At 42.9% G+C, this 15,406-nt stretch overlaps 1 protein-coding gene across 1 annotated transcript; it reads right to left on the reverse strand.

Annotated features, from left to right (window-relative positions):
- Window positions 1-202: 202 nt before the first annotated feature.
- LOC118150915 (RNA-binding motif protein, Y chromosome, family 1 member B-like) lies at window positions 203-14,480 on the reverse strand. The gene is made up of 12 exons (XM_078364532.1): window positions 14,434-14,480; window positions 12,112-12,224; window positions 10,842-10,945; window positions 8,317-8,494; window positions 6,557-6,709; window positions 4,474-4,588; window positions 3,498-3,608; window positions 3,318-3,406; window positions 2,525-2,642; window positions 1,555-1,665; window positions 1,382-1,470; window positions 203-991 (listed from the first exon to the last, which is right to left on the reverse strand). Exons 2-12 carry the CDS (start codon window positions 12,215-12,217, stop codon window positions 702-704), a joined length of 1,464 nt encoding a protein of 487 aa, XP_078220658.1. The 5' UTR covers window positions 12,218-12,224; window positions 14,434-14,480; the 3' UTR covers window positions 203-701.
- Window positions 14,481-15,406: the final 926 nt, after the last annotated feature.

Consider the following 15,406-nt stretch of genomic DNA (forward strand, 5'->3'; position numbering starts at 1 on the left):
CCTGATCTTGTGGTCCACTTGCTTAGGCCTCCCAAAGAGGTGGGCCGCCTGCTGAGTTCAAGCAGTTCTCCTGACTCAGCCTCCAGAGTAGCTGCGACTACAGCCGTGTGCCACCATGCCTGCCTAGTTTTCTGTATTTTTATTAGAGACTGGCTTTCACCCTGTAAGCGAGGATGGTTTCAATCTCCTGACCTTGTGGTCCACTTGCTTAGGCCTCCCAAAGTGCTGGGAATACAGGGATAAACTAAAGAAACACAGCCCAGGTAGGAAACCTGTACACATTCCAACGGAATCTGGACAGAGATGCCTAGTCTTGTTTCAGCTTAGGTGCAAACAAATGAAGAAATCTCTCAACACCGCAGTTTACTCTCCTCCGTCATTTGCGTTTAAGCATGTGTAGCAATAAAATCAGGCATTTTATATTACATGGAAAATTTTATTCCGGAAATGTTAAAACGGACATTACATCAAAGCAGAATAGTTTTCAATTCAGTTGGCACTAACAGTTGTAAAATTACTTGCAAAAAATAAGCTTTTAGCTTAATACCTCAAAAACATTCATGAAGGAAGTATCTCCCCTCCCTCCCCAAAACAACCTATTTCTTATAGTGATACTCAGGTAATAATGCAGAAACCACATATTGATTTGCCATTCAACAGCAAGGTCTGGTATGCAATAATCATGATTTTTAGCAGCACCTTCAGTCTCCTTTTTCAGATCGCCTTCCCCCATCCTCTCCCTTAGGTGTCCCATCTCTTGAGCTCCCATGTGCTTCAGGAGAAGCACGGTTCATTCTCTCCACAGACGGTGGACACGTTGGTTCTTTTCTGCCACAATGCTCAGCATCAGTGGAAGAGAAATCACCATGGCTCCTTGAGTACTTCTCCCGACTTCTGCCATACCTATCTCGCGCATTGTTATCATCAGGGAAACTGCTTCCACCATAAGTCTTCCGAGGCCCCTGTGCAGGTGCTGCACCACGAGACGTCCCTGTGGGGTTAATAAAATTACGGAACTTATGTTAAAATACATGTAAACATTTTTACTGGCATCACTAAAGCATGAATCAGATAAAGTACTATTTGGAAACATTAGCATTCATCTGTCTTTATTGACAGGAGACTCTTTATTTCTGCATTGTTCACAAGGCTCTACTGAAAAGAGCCGTAAGAGCAGTATTTCCAAGTTCAAGGAATTTCATTCTGAACCGGCCCTCAATTAAAACTGAGGTTTTAAGCTTCGTACCGTTCTCTAAGCTTTCTACTGTTCAGAACGCTCAATATTTAAACATGTTGTACGTTTCCTTTATACTTTCTCGTTTAAAAACTCTGGTCTATTCAATATAATTCTGTAACTGGAAAATCAAACGTGGAGTCTTACTATGTATCTGATATGACGCTCTGTTAGAACTGCTACTACGACGTTCAAAATGATCTCTACCACCATGCCTTCCGTGGCCATCATGATCACTAGATTAAACAAAAAAAGTTTGACACTGTCAGAATGAACAATTTAAGACATCTATTGGACAAAACCGAAAAATGTTATAATACCTGTATCCTCTAGTGGAACCTTTATCCTGTCTAGAAGGAGCGTGATCACGGTATGCATTGTGTCTACTCATCGAAGCATATTCCATGGTGTCTCGGAAACTTGGATTATTTCTGATTGCAAAAGTTGAAGAACAAATTTTAAGTTGTCAACTTCTAGTATCAAAAACACAACTTATCTACAGGTTAAATACAATAAAGGCCAGACATATATAAAGGCCTAGTCACTTCTCCAAGTACAACATGCGAATACCCAAAAGACAGGTGGAACTGATACCCATAATTGGTTATTCTCAAAATGCATTTCAAAACCCAAGAGATATCGTATTTCAGCAATACTAAAATGGCTATACATTTTAAAATGCTAGGAACACCAAGACTGTCAGAGAATGCAGATAAACTGGAATCCTGATACAATGCTTGCCGGAACGGAAAATGATGCTGCTACTACGGAGAAATGTGGTGGGGCCTCAAAACAAAAAAATTAACATCAGACCAAGAATTATCCCTCGTACATACCCAGCACTGAGTAAGTGTACTAAGACAAACGTGTGTATAAAAGTAGTGTGGAGGAAACACACAAACAAAAGAATGGCTTAACAGCCTGTGAAACAAGGGAAGTGCTATGATGTGAATGAAAGTTCAGGACATGAGGCAGAAAGAAAAGAGATACCAAAGTCGAGTCGTGTTTGAGCCCAATACCATGAAGCAGGCAGAACAGGTCAGTTCACGAACAAAACAGACTGGAGTTTTTTAGCAGCTGAGGGAAAACAGAAGATGAAAGGGACTGCTTAACTGGCAAGGGAGTTGCAGTGCGGAGTGATGAAGAGGTTCTGGAACTAGAGGGACGTGGCTGTCGCACAACGCAGCGTGTAATAAATGCCACTTAATGGTTTACCTAAAAGTGTTCAATTTCCTTACGTGAATTTCATCACTAAAACCACAACACACTAGTTTTTCATTTTTCTGTTACCTAGTCTTAGTTGCATAACCATCATCTTTTCCTGACACACGGTCACGTCTCCAGGAAGAGACTGACATTCCGCGTGAAGGGCCTCCTTTGTAAAACTCTCTTCCACGTGATGGGGGACCTGCAAATTTAACATGATTAAACGTTACGGAAACAGCAGAGAACCTGAAACACTATTACCTGTTCACTGAGACAACTGTTATATTTCTTCAAGGAATCAATTCTTCTTTCCCTAAGTCGCCAGAAATGCATGACATCATGAATACTTTTTACGGCTCTGAATTATCCCTTGATTCCTACAAGGCCAGTTCTTACAAACTTAAGCCACACGCTAATACTTGGGTAGAGGTTCACTTTCTATGGCTTATAACTATTAGTTATCATTTTCCTTCTCATATGAATCGCCCACGTCTATTAATGACACAGGCAAAACACGTAAAACCATTAACGTCTTCGCTGATTGTAAACATTCCACGTTCGTGCTTTCTCGGCTCAAGAAAGGAAATTTACCCATGTTGTTCAGTGCATCTCACTCACACACATACTGCAACCCTCGAATGGCTGCATGCTATGATTCCAACTGAATGCTCTCCTTGGTCTCTACGTGGTTGCCCCTATCTTAAAGGTGGAAAAACTAAAATGTACTACTGCAGTTTCGTAAAACTCTCTAAGCCTTCTACTGTTCAAAACTCTCGGTGTTTAAACATGTTATATTTTTCCTTTATCCTTTCCCTTTTACAGACTCAGGTCTATTCAATATGATTCTGTAATTGAAAAATCAAACGTGGAGACTTACTATATGTCTGATATGACGCTCCGTTAGGACTGCTACCAGGACGTTCAAAATGATCTCTACCACCATGCCTTCCGTAGCCATCATGACCACTAAATTAAAAAAAAAAAAAAAAAAGATTGACACTGTCAGAATGAAAAATTTAAGAAATCTGTTGGACAAAAGCGAAAAATGTTATAATACCTATATCCTCTGGTGGGACCTTTATCCTGTCTAGAACGAGCGTGATCACGGTATGCACGGTGTCTGCGAATCGAAGCATATTCCTTGGTGTCTCGGAAACTTGGATTACTTCTGATTGCATAAGTTGAAGAAACAAATTTTAAGTTGTCAGCTTCTAGTATCAAAAACATAACTTATTTGCAGCTTAAATGAAATAAAGGCCAGACATATACAAAGGCCTGGGCACTTCTCTAAATGCAACATGGAAATACCCAAAAGACAGGTGGAACTGACAGTCATCAATAGTTATTGAGAAAATTCACTTGAAATTCCAAGTATGAGATCATATTTCAGCCATACTAAAATGGCTATACATTTCAAAATGCTCGGAACACCAAGACTGTGAGCGAATGCGGATAAACTGGAATCCTGATACAATGCTTGCCGGAACGGAAAATGATGCAGCTACTACGGAGTGCATCAGTGGTGGGGCCTCAAAACAGAAAAGATTAACAGTAGACCAAGAATTATCACTGGTACATACCCGGCACTGAGTAAGTGTACTCAAACAAACGTTTGCATAAGAATAGTGTGGCGGAAACACGCAAACAAAAGAATGGGTTAACAGCTTGTGAAACAACTGAAGTGCTATGTATGATGTGAATGAAACTTCAGGACATGAGGCAGAAAGAAAACAGATACAAAAGTCGAGTCGTGTTTCAGCCCATGACCACGAAGCAGGCAGAACACGTCAGTTCACAAACAAAACAGACTGGAGTTTATTAGCAGCTGAGGGAAAACAGAAGATGACAGGGACTGCTTAACTGGCAAGGGAGTTGCAGTGCGGAGCGATGAAGAGGTTTTGGAACTAGACGGAGGTGGTTGTTGCACAACACAGCATGTAAACCACTCGACGGTTTACCTTAAAATGTTCAATTTCCTTACGTGAATTTCATCACTAAAACCGCAACAGACTAGTTTTTCATTTTTCCTTTACCTATTCTTAGTTGCATAACCACCATGTTTTGGTGACATACGGTCACGTCTCCAGGAAGAGACTGACATTCCGTGTGAAGGACCTCGGTAATTCCCTCTTCCACGTGATGGGGAACCTGCAAATTTAACATGATTAAATGTCATGTAACCAGCACAAAACCTGAAACACTGTTACTTGGTTTCTATGACAACTGTTACAAGATATTTCTCCAATGACTCAGTTCTTCTTTCTCTAGGTCGCCAGAAATTCATGACACCATGAATACCTTCTTACGGCTGTGAATTATCTCTTCATTCCTGCAAGGCCAGTTCTTACACACTTAAGCCCTACACTAATACTGAGGTAAAGATTCACTTTCAATGGCTTATAACCCTTAGTTATTATTTTCCTTCTCACACGAATCGCCTACGTCTAGTAATGACACAGGCAAAACCTGTAAAACCATCAAAGTCTTCGCTGATTGTAAAGTTTCCACGTTTGTGCTTTCTCGGCTCAAGAAAGGAAACTTACCCATGTTGGTCAGTGTATCTCACTCGCACAAACACTGCAACCCTCGAATGGCTGCATGGTATGATTCCACCTAAGTGTTCTCCTTGCTGTCTAAGTGACTGTCCCCATCATAGAGGTTGAAAAATTAAAATGTACTAGTGCAGGTTTTCTAATGATGGCCAAGAATTCTTCTCCTGGCAATAAGCAGTACTATTACAGTGCTAATTACATCATTATGCTGCTCTCAAAATAGAAAAAGCCTCTTTAATATACTCTTCATGTGCAGATTCTTAGAGGTCAGCCTTCTACCTATGATGTGTCCAGTGGCTAAAGTTTTAAAGAAAATGTGCTGACTTGTGCATGTTGAGGTCGGCAGATACCTAACTTCACTGATCCTCCACTACAAAATATAAAGTTGAAAATGCAATGTTTTCATTTTCTCCATATTATCATGGAGGGCTAAGAGTAAGAATTTTAATGTGTTCTGCCTAAAATTCTCTGCTGAGAGCTGTTACTTTGCTTAATGAGTTCTTTGCTGAGAGCTGTTACTTTATTGTCTGGTTTTCTTCTGTTCGCTCTGAAAACTTACACTTCTCCTTCGCACAACTATTACTTCTATTCAACCCTACTGCTTGCCTCACGTTGCTTAGTTCGGAAATCTCCCCTCAAACAACTTCAAGTCCTACACTAAGTATCTTGTGTTAATGTTTAAACATCCCTGTACCGTCTTAATTGACAGCCCTTCCTATATTTCACAACTCTGCATTTCTGTGACATCCACATAGCTCAAAATGTCGGACGTGCTCTTGTCCAACATGCATGTCTGAGGATGCTCTTAGCATCCTAAAAACCGGTCAGAATGCCTCTCACATAAGCATTGCTGGGGTCTCAGAATCTGGATGGCCAGGCACAATGGCTCACAGCGTGGGCCAGTGTGGGAGACTGAGGCAAGTCGACTGCTTGAGCTCAGGGATTTAATGTCAACTAGGACAAGGTAGTGAGATCCTGTCTCTACCAAAATATGTATTTAAAAAACAATTTCATAGGTGTGCTGGTGCATGCCACTAGCTGCAGCAACAGCAGGCAGCTTATGGAGAGTAACCGCTTGAGACCCAGAATGTGAGGCATCAATGAGCCATCATCTGGCCAGTGCACTCTGGCCTGGTGAAGGCAGTACTTCAACCCAACAAAGAAACTGAACATACAATTTGGACATCGGAACACCAGTGGTCCAATGCAAAGGAACCTAGGAAATGGAAGAATTGATAGAATTAAGAAGATGACCTCAAAGTATACTACCAGGAACTTCAAGAAAAATTAAAAGGCATTCTCTAGCGAATACAGCGTTAAAAGGAGTGTTGCCCTCACTGTAATCCCTTTTTTATGTGACATTTGAAGCTCAAGTGTTTCTTCACCATAAAGCTGTAACTTAGGCAGTGAGATGGAAAGTGTTATATCAAAGTGTTCAAACAGTAAATATGCCAATGTATGTGTCACATCTGTTTTGTTTCTCGAACTTTAAGTTAAGCCTTCAGTTCAAAGGGCTCATTTTCAGTCATACAAAAATGACGGAATTCCATCAGGTGGCATTTACCTCGACCTCCCATCCCACTATTGCTTCTAGCCACAGTAAAAGGAGCAGATCTTTTAGGATGAGGACCTCCGCTCGCTGAAGATGGACGGCTCTCGACTGGAAAAGTTCCCCTGAAAGAACTCACGTTGAGATCACGAGTGGATTCACCACCATCTGTATTTCAAAGAAAATCTTGTCAGTTCAGTAACACCAACATTTCTTAAATGGCTGAGCAGGAGATACTTCTAAATCTTCCCTACGTATTGTAATCTTAAACATTCACGTTGGTCTATGCTAAGGAATGTAGAATTGGTATACCAAATCAGTGCAGTTTCAAAATATCAAAATCCATTTAAACATCTATAAAATAAACACTCAAGGAACACTGTATATTGGTGTGAGAAAGACAAGTGGGATAAGTGGAGAGGGAGCTCACAGCAGAAGCCTATTGACTAAATACAAAAATATAATCAAACAAAAAAAAAGTTAGGAGATCAACGATAAATTACTGTTCATATCCTTCTGATATTATGAAACCATTTTCAAATCATATAATAAACATAAACCTAACTACACTCAAGGAATCTCAGTTATATATACAACGATACAGTGACACCTCAGAAAGATATGTCATCTGCAAATTTATGAACGTAACACAGAATTCTTATAGTTCTTTATAACATACCACTTTTACTCTTAGCCCATGATCAGTTTTAATAATCTTTAAGAATCACGTATTAAATAATAATATTCTTTTACGTATCTACAAACAAGTGTGAGGCATATTCCAATTCCTTGGTGGTGTCACATGTAAAAATATACACGTTCTCATGCATGCACAGTATTAATAATCTTCACCCTCGAGATTAATTGCAATCAAAAATGACAAAAAGACCTGCCTCTTAAAATGAAGTGAACACCGCAGTTTCAAATTTAGAAAATATCTCTCCCATATATTACATGGCTAGCAATTAAAATTCCAAACTAAATATTAGATCTTTGATGGTTGGTTAATTGATAAAACAAGTTAACCAACAGGTATTTTCTCAATACATGGTTTCTTTTTCTAAGTAAAAATTAAGCCCTCTGTCCTACTGAGTAAACCAATCTTAAATACCATTTTCAGAAGCTCTTCCTCCAGCAAAGAAAGACACATACGTATCTGTGAAGCCACGGTTTCTGGCATTTCTGAGTCACAGAATCATTTGAGACGTTGCAGTTCTATACTCCATGAATGGAAAATGCTTTATGGCAGGCCTATTTACACATTCTCCGTATCAAAACCGAAACGGTTCTGTATTGTGTACATGTTTACACACACACAAACGCGCGCGCACGCACGCACACTCACACACACAAACAAATATTGTTAAGTAAGTCCTCTACTGCGCAGTTACTAATGTCCCATTGGAAGGGCTTCTAGGTTTCATGGTATTTGGATAACACAACCCACATGAAATTCTGAGACCCAAAATAAGAAACTCTAAAGTACAACTAATGGAAACGTGTTGAGTGGAAAATCTGTGGAGAACATGTAATCAAGATTCATAAACTCCATTCAATTTGAAACGTGTCTTACTTCGATGCAAAGTAATTCGGAGTTTAGAACCAGTTTCAGATATTAGTTTAATCATTCCACTTTTAGTATTCATCAATAATGTTGCTCATTAACAGTTAGTTTTCTGTTCATAAAGGATATAAATAAATTTCAGAAATTTCCACGTTTTCAAGCTTTTTGTCTTTCAGTCCTGTGCTTCCGACTTTATATTTTATAACGTTACCCAAGCGTTCTCCACGTGAGGGATGCCGACGTCTCGTCTGTCCTCTACTTCTACTTGCAGATCTCTGCTCTCCTGTGGGTCTCCTCTTTCTTGAAAAACGCAGTGTTCCCTGCCTGCCACCACTTTGAAAAAACGGTTCCTTGGCTTGTTCTACTTTCATTGTTTTTCCATCCACAAACTGAAAGGATTAAGTATACCATCAGCAACAGTGCCACATTTGAACTAATCATATTTTACAGACGTTTTTACATCAACTGTATTAACATTCTAGATGTCGTCTCCTAAACAAACACAAACTTTCTTTTTCCTGAAATGCCCACATTGCGAACACTGCAAAACCTGCAACAATCACTGGGACCATGCATTCTGTTAAGAAATGAACACCAATTCCATTATTCGATTCCCTCGAAAAGGCCTCCGCTACTAAAAACTGCACCTAGAAAAGTTAAACCATGACAAATTGTACGGGACAATGTCGCCCATCTCTTCTTCACAATACAGAATCTCTTTCACCTTTGCACTCACATCACATATTTAAAAGCCTCGGTGTCTGGAGCCCATACGAAAGGATGTGTCATTTGAAAACATAAGGTTATTTATTCAAAGTGATCAGTCACATTATACATTATGAATACTTTCTTGATCCTGCTGCTGTCAATCACACAAAATGTCCCAATATGATTTACAGTTCTGTATCTACTCTAGTTCTTTCTCAATAAACGTGATCCCTGTTTAGTCTCATTCATATTTTCTGCCTTACTCATTTCTTACTTTGCCTAGAGGTGTCCTTAAAACAAGACCCTTAATGTAGTACTTCATGTTATTTCTGAGAAATGGTTTACTGTCCTAATTAAATTCACAAAAACTTTCTTCAGTTCCATCTTTTCTGTAGGCCCAAGTAATGTTTGACCGAGTTCTGCTAATAACTCTATTTGAACGTTACATGGCTTTTGTTATTTGGGAAAAGATCTTAAACTCCGTCCAAGACTTGCTGCATCCAAATCAGCAGTTCTTCCTATCTTGAGACATCTTGTGTTATTTCTCGGCCCAGAATAATTTCCCCAGTTTTGCGCATGGTCGCTTCCTTCCCAGTGTTCCAAGTCAGACACAATTTCTTAAACTGCAAGCTCCCTGTGAAAACTCTATAGGATCTTCTTTATTTCCCTTCTCAACGTTTGTCTGCATATGACATTTATATTAACTTTTCCATTATAAAATATGTGAGACAGGTAATTTGGAAAAGATATCTACACAGATGAACTCTGCTTGAGCACGAAACCTGGGGGGAAATACCAAAATATTACGATACCTAGGTCAAAACTGTCCCCATACCAAGCATGAAACCACGAACCGAAGCAACTATCAGGTTGTACCACACCTTAAAATATGAGAGGATATGGGTGAATAAAGATAAGTTAGTGATCAAGTGATTAATACCTAATACAGTGAGCACAAAATTTCTGTAACAGACACTGAGGGAGAACACAGGAAACCTAACTTGTTCTTAAAGGATAAACTGCCATTTGCGCAACATTTACGTGGAAGAGTAATACTCAAGAGGTCCAGGAAAACATACTGGGAATGGCATCCATATAGCAGGAACTAAAAACCGATTGGGATAACGTTGTAAAATAAAAAAGCTCCAGGGCATCTCCAAGGGAATGATCCTGAATGCAACGTAAAGGAATTCAGTAGGTAAGAGACTTGCATAAAAGTTTAAAGCTGTAACAAATACAGAGTCCCTAGAATTTAAGACTCCACAGGACGTGATGCACTGTTCGGACCGAAGCAAGTGCTGGAACACACTGGAAGAGTTAGCAAGAAGGTATGCATGTTACCTAGTGACGAGGTATGCATGTCACCCCGGTTACAGAAGGAAAAAAAAAAAAGTTCTCAGGAGAAGGGCGCAAGGATGGGCAAACATGTCAGTTGCTTGTTGTGTTATCCGGCTTCAATGTTCTCGCATTATTTTATATTTTCAAGTACCTAACACTTCCTTAAATGTAACGGTCTTGTTTAAATGAACTTTCTCAAGAATGTATTTTCAGAAAATGGCAGAGAATCGTTACTTCTTGTGAGAGTCTGTCTAGACGTCGATCTACAAAAGACTTATATTTTCTACGTCTGTCTAGATGTCGATCCACCGTTTCTCTGTGCTATAGACGTTTCCCTACGAGTTGGACGTGTGATTCCTTTAGCAGCCATTTAATAAACTTGACTGATGTTTCTTATTTTCGTCAGAGTTCCTTCTAAGTTTTAAAGCTGTTCAAAAGCTTTCAAACCCTATTTACACTCAGACTGAAATAAAAACATAGAAACTGGATTACCATAACGCAATTTATATAATGTTCCTTCCAATAGCCTTCCAACTACACTTGCATTGATATGTCCAAGAAAGAGGATAGCTAATCCATTTCCATTCATACGTCATTATATTATTTTCAAAGTGTACTGGTACTGAAAAGACCTAGATATGCTGTTAATTGAAGAACAGGCTTAGAATAGCACTAATAAGGGAAACTTACCTTTCCATTCAACTCGCTGGCAGCAAGTTCAGCATCTGCAGGGTTCTCAAAAGTAATGAACCCGAAGCCTCTGCACTTCATGCTTCCATCTTTCTTCAAGAGAACTAAAATATATGAAAACCTTTTCATTTATAGAATGGACCTACTACGATAGTACTAACTATCTGAATGTTACATCAAGAAACAAGAAAATTCCAATTCACATCCTTCCTGTGATTCTTCACACTGAGTCACCCCTATCAACAGCCTATTTTCTTCCATTTTCCTAACTGACTCCATCTTAGCTGTGAGCCTGACATGCTCCATTTAGCTTCTCCCTCCCTGCCTCGGCCCCCTAGAGGTGCATTCCTAGGTCACACTGCATTCAAAGCTACTCCCAGTACCTGTAACCACTGTAACCACATCCTGTTTGGCAAGTCTACCTGCTACTCTCAATACCCTCCTCGGGGTTTGAGCCTATGAAAAGTTCCCCCTGCTACCTCCTCCATGCTTGGATGCAAATACCCTTAGCAACCAACCATCCTGGGAACCTCCTGCCCCCTGGGTACCAGGTTCCTTATCTAACTTGCTTGTTCTGCGTCTGTAAAATTCTGCTTCAGCTAGGCTCCACCTCCCCTACCTAACGCAAGGCATAAAGGGAAATCAAGCCCCTTCGTCTGGCCTGAGAGATTATCAGGGTGAGCTGTCTCTCAGACAAATAATGGGCTCTTAATTTGGAACTCAGAGTCTCCTTCTCCTTCTCCCTCCTCATCCTCCCCCTCCCCCTCCCCCTCCTCCTCCTTCTTCTTCTTCTTCTTCTTCTTTTTGAGACTGAGTGTCTCTCCTTACCCAGGCCGAAGTGCAATGGCCCCATCTGGGCTCACCGCAACCTCCGCCTCCTGGGTTCAGGCAATTCCACTGCCTCAGCCTCCTGAGTAGCTGGGATTACAGACATGTGCCACCGTGCCCAGCTAATTTTTGTATTTTTAGTAGAGACGGGGTTTCACCGTGTTGACTAGGATGGTCTCGATCTCTTGACCTCGTGATCCACCCGCCTCGGCCTCCCAAAGTGCTGGGATTACAGGCGTGAGCCACCGCGCCCCACTGGCCGTACTATGCAGGTGAACTTTACCACAGACCCTTCACCTGCTGCCATGAGAATATCCTGAATACCGAATAGAAACTTCAAAACAAGAGCTTAAAAACAAACAGAAAATTATGTAAACAATTACAGATATTAAGTATATGTTTACTTTGGGGACAAAACCTGTATGTTGGTTTTAAGTGTTACCTTCAGAAACGGGACCATGTCTCTCAAATACTGCTTTTAGCGTCTCTTCCGTGGCTTCTCTAGTGAGCCCACCAACGAACAGCTGGCCAAGGCAACCTGCTTCCATAATTTTGCTGTAAATGGTAAAAAAATAAATCTATATTTAGATAACAATAACAAGGTGAAAATATTAAATATTTTTACATCCTGTGTTGAAAACTGATGTGAAATTCCCTTAACGGGGCTGTCCTATTTTAATGTATCTTACTTCCTATACCGGTAACATAAAGAGCACAAGGGGGAATGGCTTCATGGCTTAATGGTACATTTCACTGCATACCTGAGAAAATCTCTTTAGTAAAACCAGAAAAGGGAAGCTATTCTAATTTTACAAAGTGGAAATACACAGGATTCCCCAATTTAAATAGTTTTCGTTGAAAATTGTAGCTTTTATGAAGTACAATCGTTGTAAAGAGGTAAGATTCCTGATGCCAATGTGCACTGCTCCCTGCAGCCTCCTCTGGCCAGCCTCAAGTGATCCTGTCACATGTCAGCTTCCCAAGTAGCTGGGACTACAGTGGCCTGCTACCAGAGGTGGGGTGTGCGTGTGTGCGTGTGTGTTTTCAACATAGATCCAGGTGGCCCCATGTAGCTAACAGAGCTGTGTAGGTGTGTTTGTGTGTGTATGTGTGCAGGGGTGCGTGCAGGGATGTGTGTGTGTGTGTGTGTGTGTGCGCGCGCGCGTGTGTGTTTTCAACATAGTTCCAGGTGGCCCCATGTAGCTAACAGAGCTGTGTAGGTGTGTTTGTGTGTGTATGTGTGCAGGGGTGCGTGCAGGGATGTGTGTGTGTGTGTGTGTGTGTGTGTGCGCACGCGCGCGCGTGTGTGTCTTTAAATAGACCCAGGTTGTCCCATGCTGACCACCTTTGAATCTTCTGGGCTCAAGTGATATGCCAGCAAGAAGCTACCAAGGTGATGGTTTCTTTAAGGGGGAACTGCCACAGGAAACCACCTGATATCTTGATAAATGATTTAATGACACGCTTAACCTACATGCTTTCTTCGGGGAGAACATTTTAAATATTGTACAATCTTTTGGTGATTGGAAATATACACGAGATCGGGTATCTACAAACTCTGGCTTTCTGCCATAAATATCTTTGGCCTTTCAGGGACCGGGCTGCAAATTAAGGGGTGAAGCACTCTAAGTCTCTGAGCCCCGCCTCCGTGAGGTCGGCAGAGGCTAGGAGCAGTACTCTGGCCTAGGCACGCGAGAAATCTCAGTGGCCATCTCCTTATGAGAAGGTAGCATCTGAGAATGACGTGAGGTGCCACAGCTGCATGACACCATCCACCCTATCACCATGCTGTCACACACTGCACTCCATTCCACCCCGCTGCCGCCAAAACTGCCCCATCACGCCGTTCTGAGCAGAAGCCCCGCCGCACCCCGTGCCCCTTGGCAAGCGGCCGACTCTCCGCTCGGCAGCATGTCCACTCGCCGCCTTCTTCCCCCTACCAACCCCTCGTCTGTGAAAAAGCTGCCTTCCTCCAAACCGGTCCCTGGTGCCTGAATGGCAACAGGTTATAGGACCCCCGTTATGTTACTCAGGCTACTCTCCAACTCGTGACCTCGTCATTCTTACATCTTCACTTCCGAAAATGTTGGGATTACAGGAGTAGGTCAGTTTGCCAGGTTAATACAAAACCTTAAGCACATCTCTTTGTTTCCGTTTTCGGCTATCTACCGCCATTTATCTCCCTTACAAACACGTCTTCCATTTAAATTACTTACGGTAGCAGAGATACATGAAAAGCCTTTCAAATACTGTCATCGATTACACGTTTAAAAGAGGCAAATTTAAACTGATTATTCATGGTTCCAGACTTGTACATACCCGAGAGTAATGCAATTTATGTGAAAATTTGCTAAGTCCTGTGAAGAAAATCAGAAATTTGCAATGTGCTAGGTAAAAGTACAGGTTGTTTGTTTGTTTGTTTTTCTGATCACAGTGCTTAAGTACACTGCCTGTGCATTTGACTTATGACCGCATTCACAGAGAATAACCGTTTCCATAAAAAGTGCACGGGACAACAATGGCGCCCGAGGTCCGTCTCCCACACCTTGCCCCCACATCGGACTTGTCCAACCGTAAAGGGAAGAATCCTCAAGAAACATCAATGAGTTTAACCAACATGAGTTTCTCACGAGCACTAAGGACGACCCCCTCTCTACCGTCTCCTCCCATATTTCAACACCCACACACTGAAAACCACAGCAGCCCCTTTCACTGAAGACGTCCGAACACCTCGCTGCGTTTGTATTCTTGCCGAGAGACCAACCTGAGCGGAGAAACAAAACCACAGGTGCTTCTCAGTAGGACAAACAGCCTCTGGGTCACCGGGCCCTCAGGGTGCTGGCACCTGGCTCTGGAACGCCTCTAGCCCCGCTGCCGTGTGAGACGCCTGGAACCGGACTGCGCGGGAAAGAGCCCCCGGCAGCCCAGCGGAAGAAGCGGAAACTGCGCCTCTCCGCAGCAGCCAATCAGTGCGACGGTGGGTGGGACGCGGTGGGGCGCGGTGGGGCGGGGCGGGGCCGCATCCGGGTGTCCTGCAGCTCCACCCTCCTCGGGCAAGCCACGTGTGACGAGCTGTCAGAGTTTCCGCCCAGTGGCGCTGGGTTCACGCGCAGGCCTGGCGGGCAGGGAGCCCTTTGGAATTGCGCGCATGGAAGTCCCACGGCCTAACTGCCATCATGAGTGTGGCAGGCCACTGACCCACAGCCAACACATGAAACATCTCACTTCATTAGGCAGGCCAGGCAGATGGTACTGAATGTTGCAATTCCAGAGGAGAGGGGGAGGGACCAGCGCGGGCTGCCGGGGCAAGGGCGGCAGCGGAGCAGGCTTGGGGGAAGTGGGGCGGGGCAGGCCCCTGGGAGGAAAGCCGCCTGGAACCTCGTTGGGGTGGAGTTTGTCTGCACCCCTGGCAGGTCTAGGCGAGTGCCATGCTTCCTCCCTAAGGATGCTGGACTCCTGGAAGCATTCCGCTCGTGCTGGGTCCTAAGCACACCTGAGGCCAGCTGCCAGGGTCACCCATGGATGCACTGTGTACACACTGTGGCATGCAAGATACTGCATTACCGACCCAGAGGTTCCCGCCAGCGGGCAACAGCAGCGTGCACTTCTGCCATCAGGGCTTTGCAAGTCCAGGGCCTGGCCCTGTGTACTCTGGGCTGCTGGGCATAGCTGATCCCGCTGTGGCCCAGGACCCCGAGGTGCGTGCGTGGGACTGCAGCCCAGTGGGGCCTCCCAGG

This window comes from Callithrix jacchus, chromosome Y (assembly GCF_049354715.1).
Source record: "Callithrix jacchus isolate 240 chromosome Y, calJac240_pri, whole genome shotgun sequence".
Classification (NCBI taxonomy): Eukaryota; Metazoa; Chordata; class Mammalia; order Primates; family Cebidae; genus Callithrix; species Callithrix jacchus.

Excerpts from the sequence above, each read along its gene's own strand:
- LOC118150915 (XM_078364532.1), bottom strand. The coding sequence starts at position 12,217 with ATGGAAGCAGGTTGCCTTGGCCAGCTGTTCGTTGGTGGGCTCACTAGA. Across the intron at positions 2,643-3,317 it reads AGCGTCATATCAGACATATA|GTCCCCCATCACGTGGAAGA; the intron begins GTAAGTCTCCAC and ends TTAAATTTGCAG. Across the intron at positions 1,666-2,524 it reads GGTTATGCAACTAAGACTAG|AAATAATCCAAGTTTCCGAG; the intron begins GTAACAGAAAAA and ends TTTTGCAATCAG.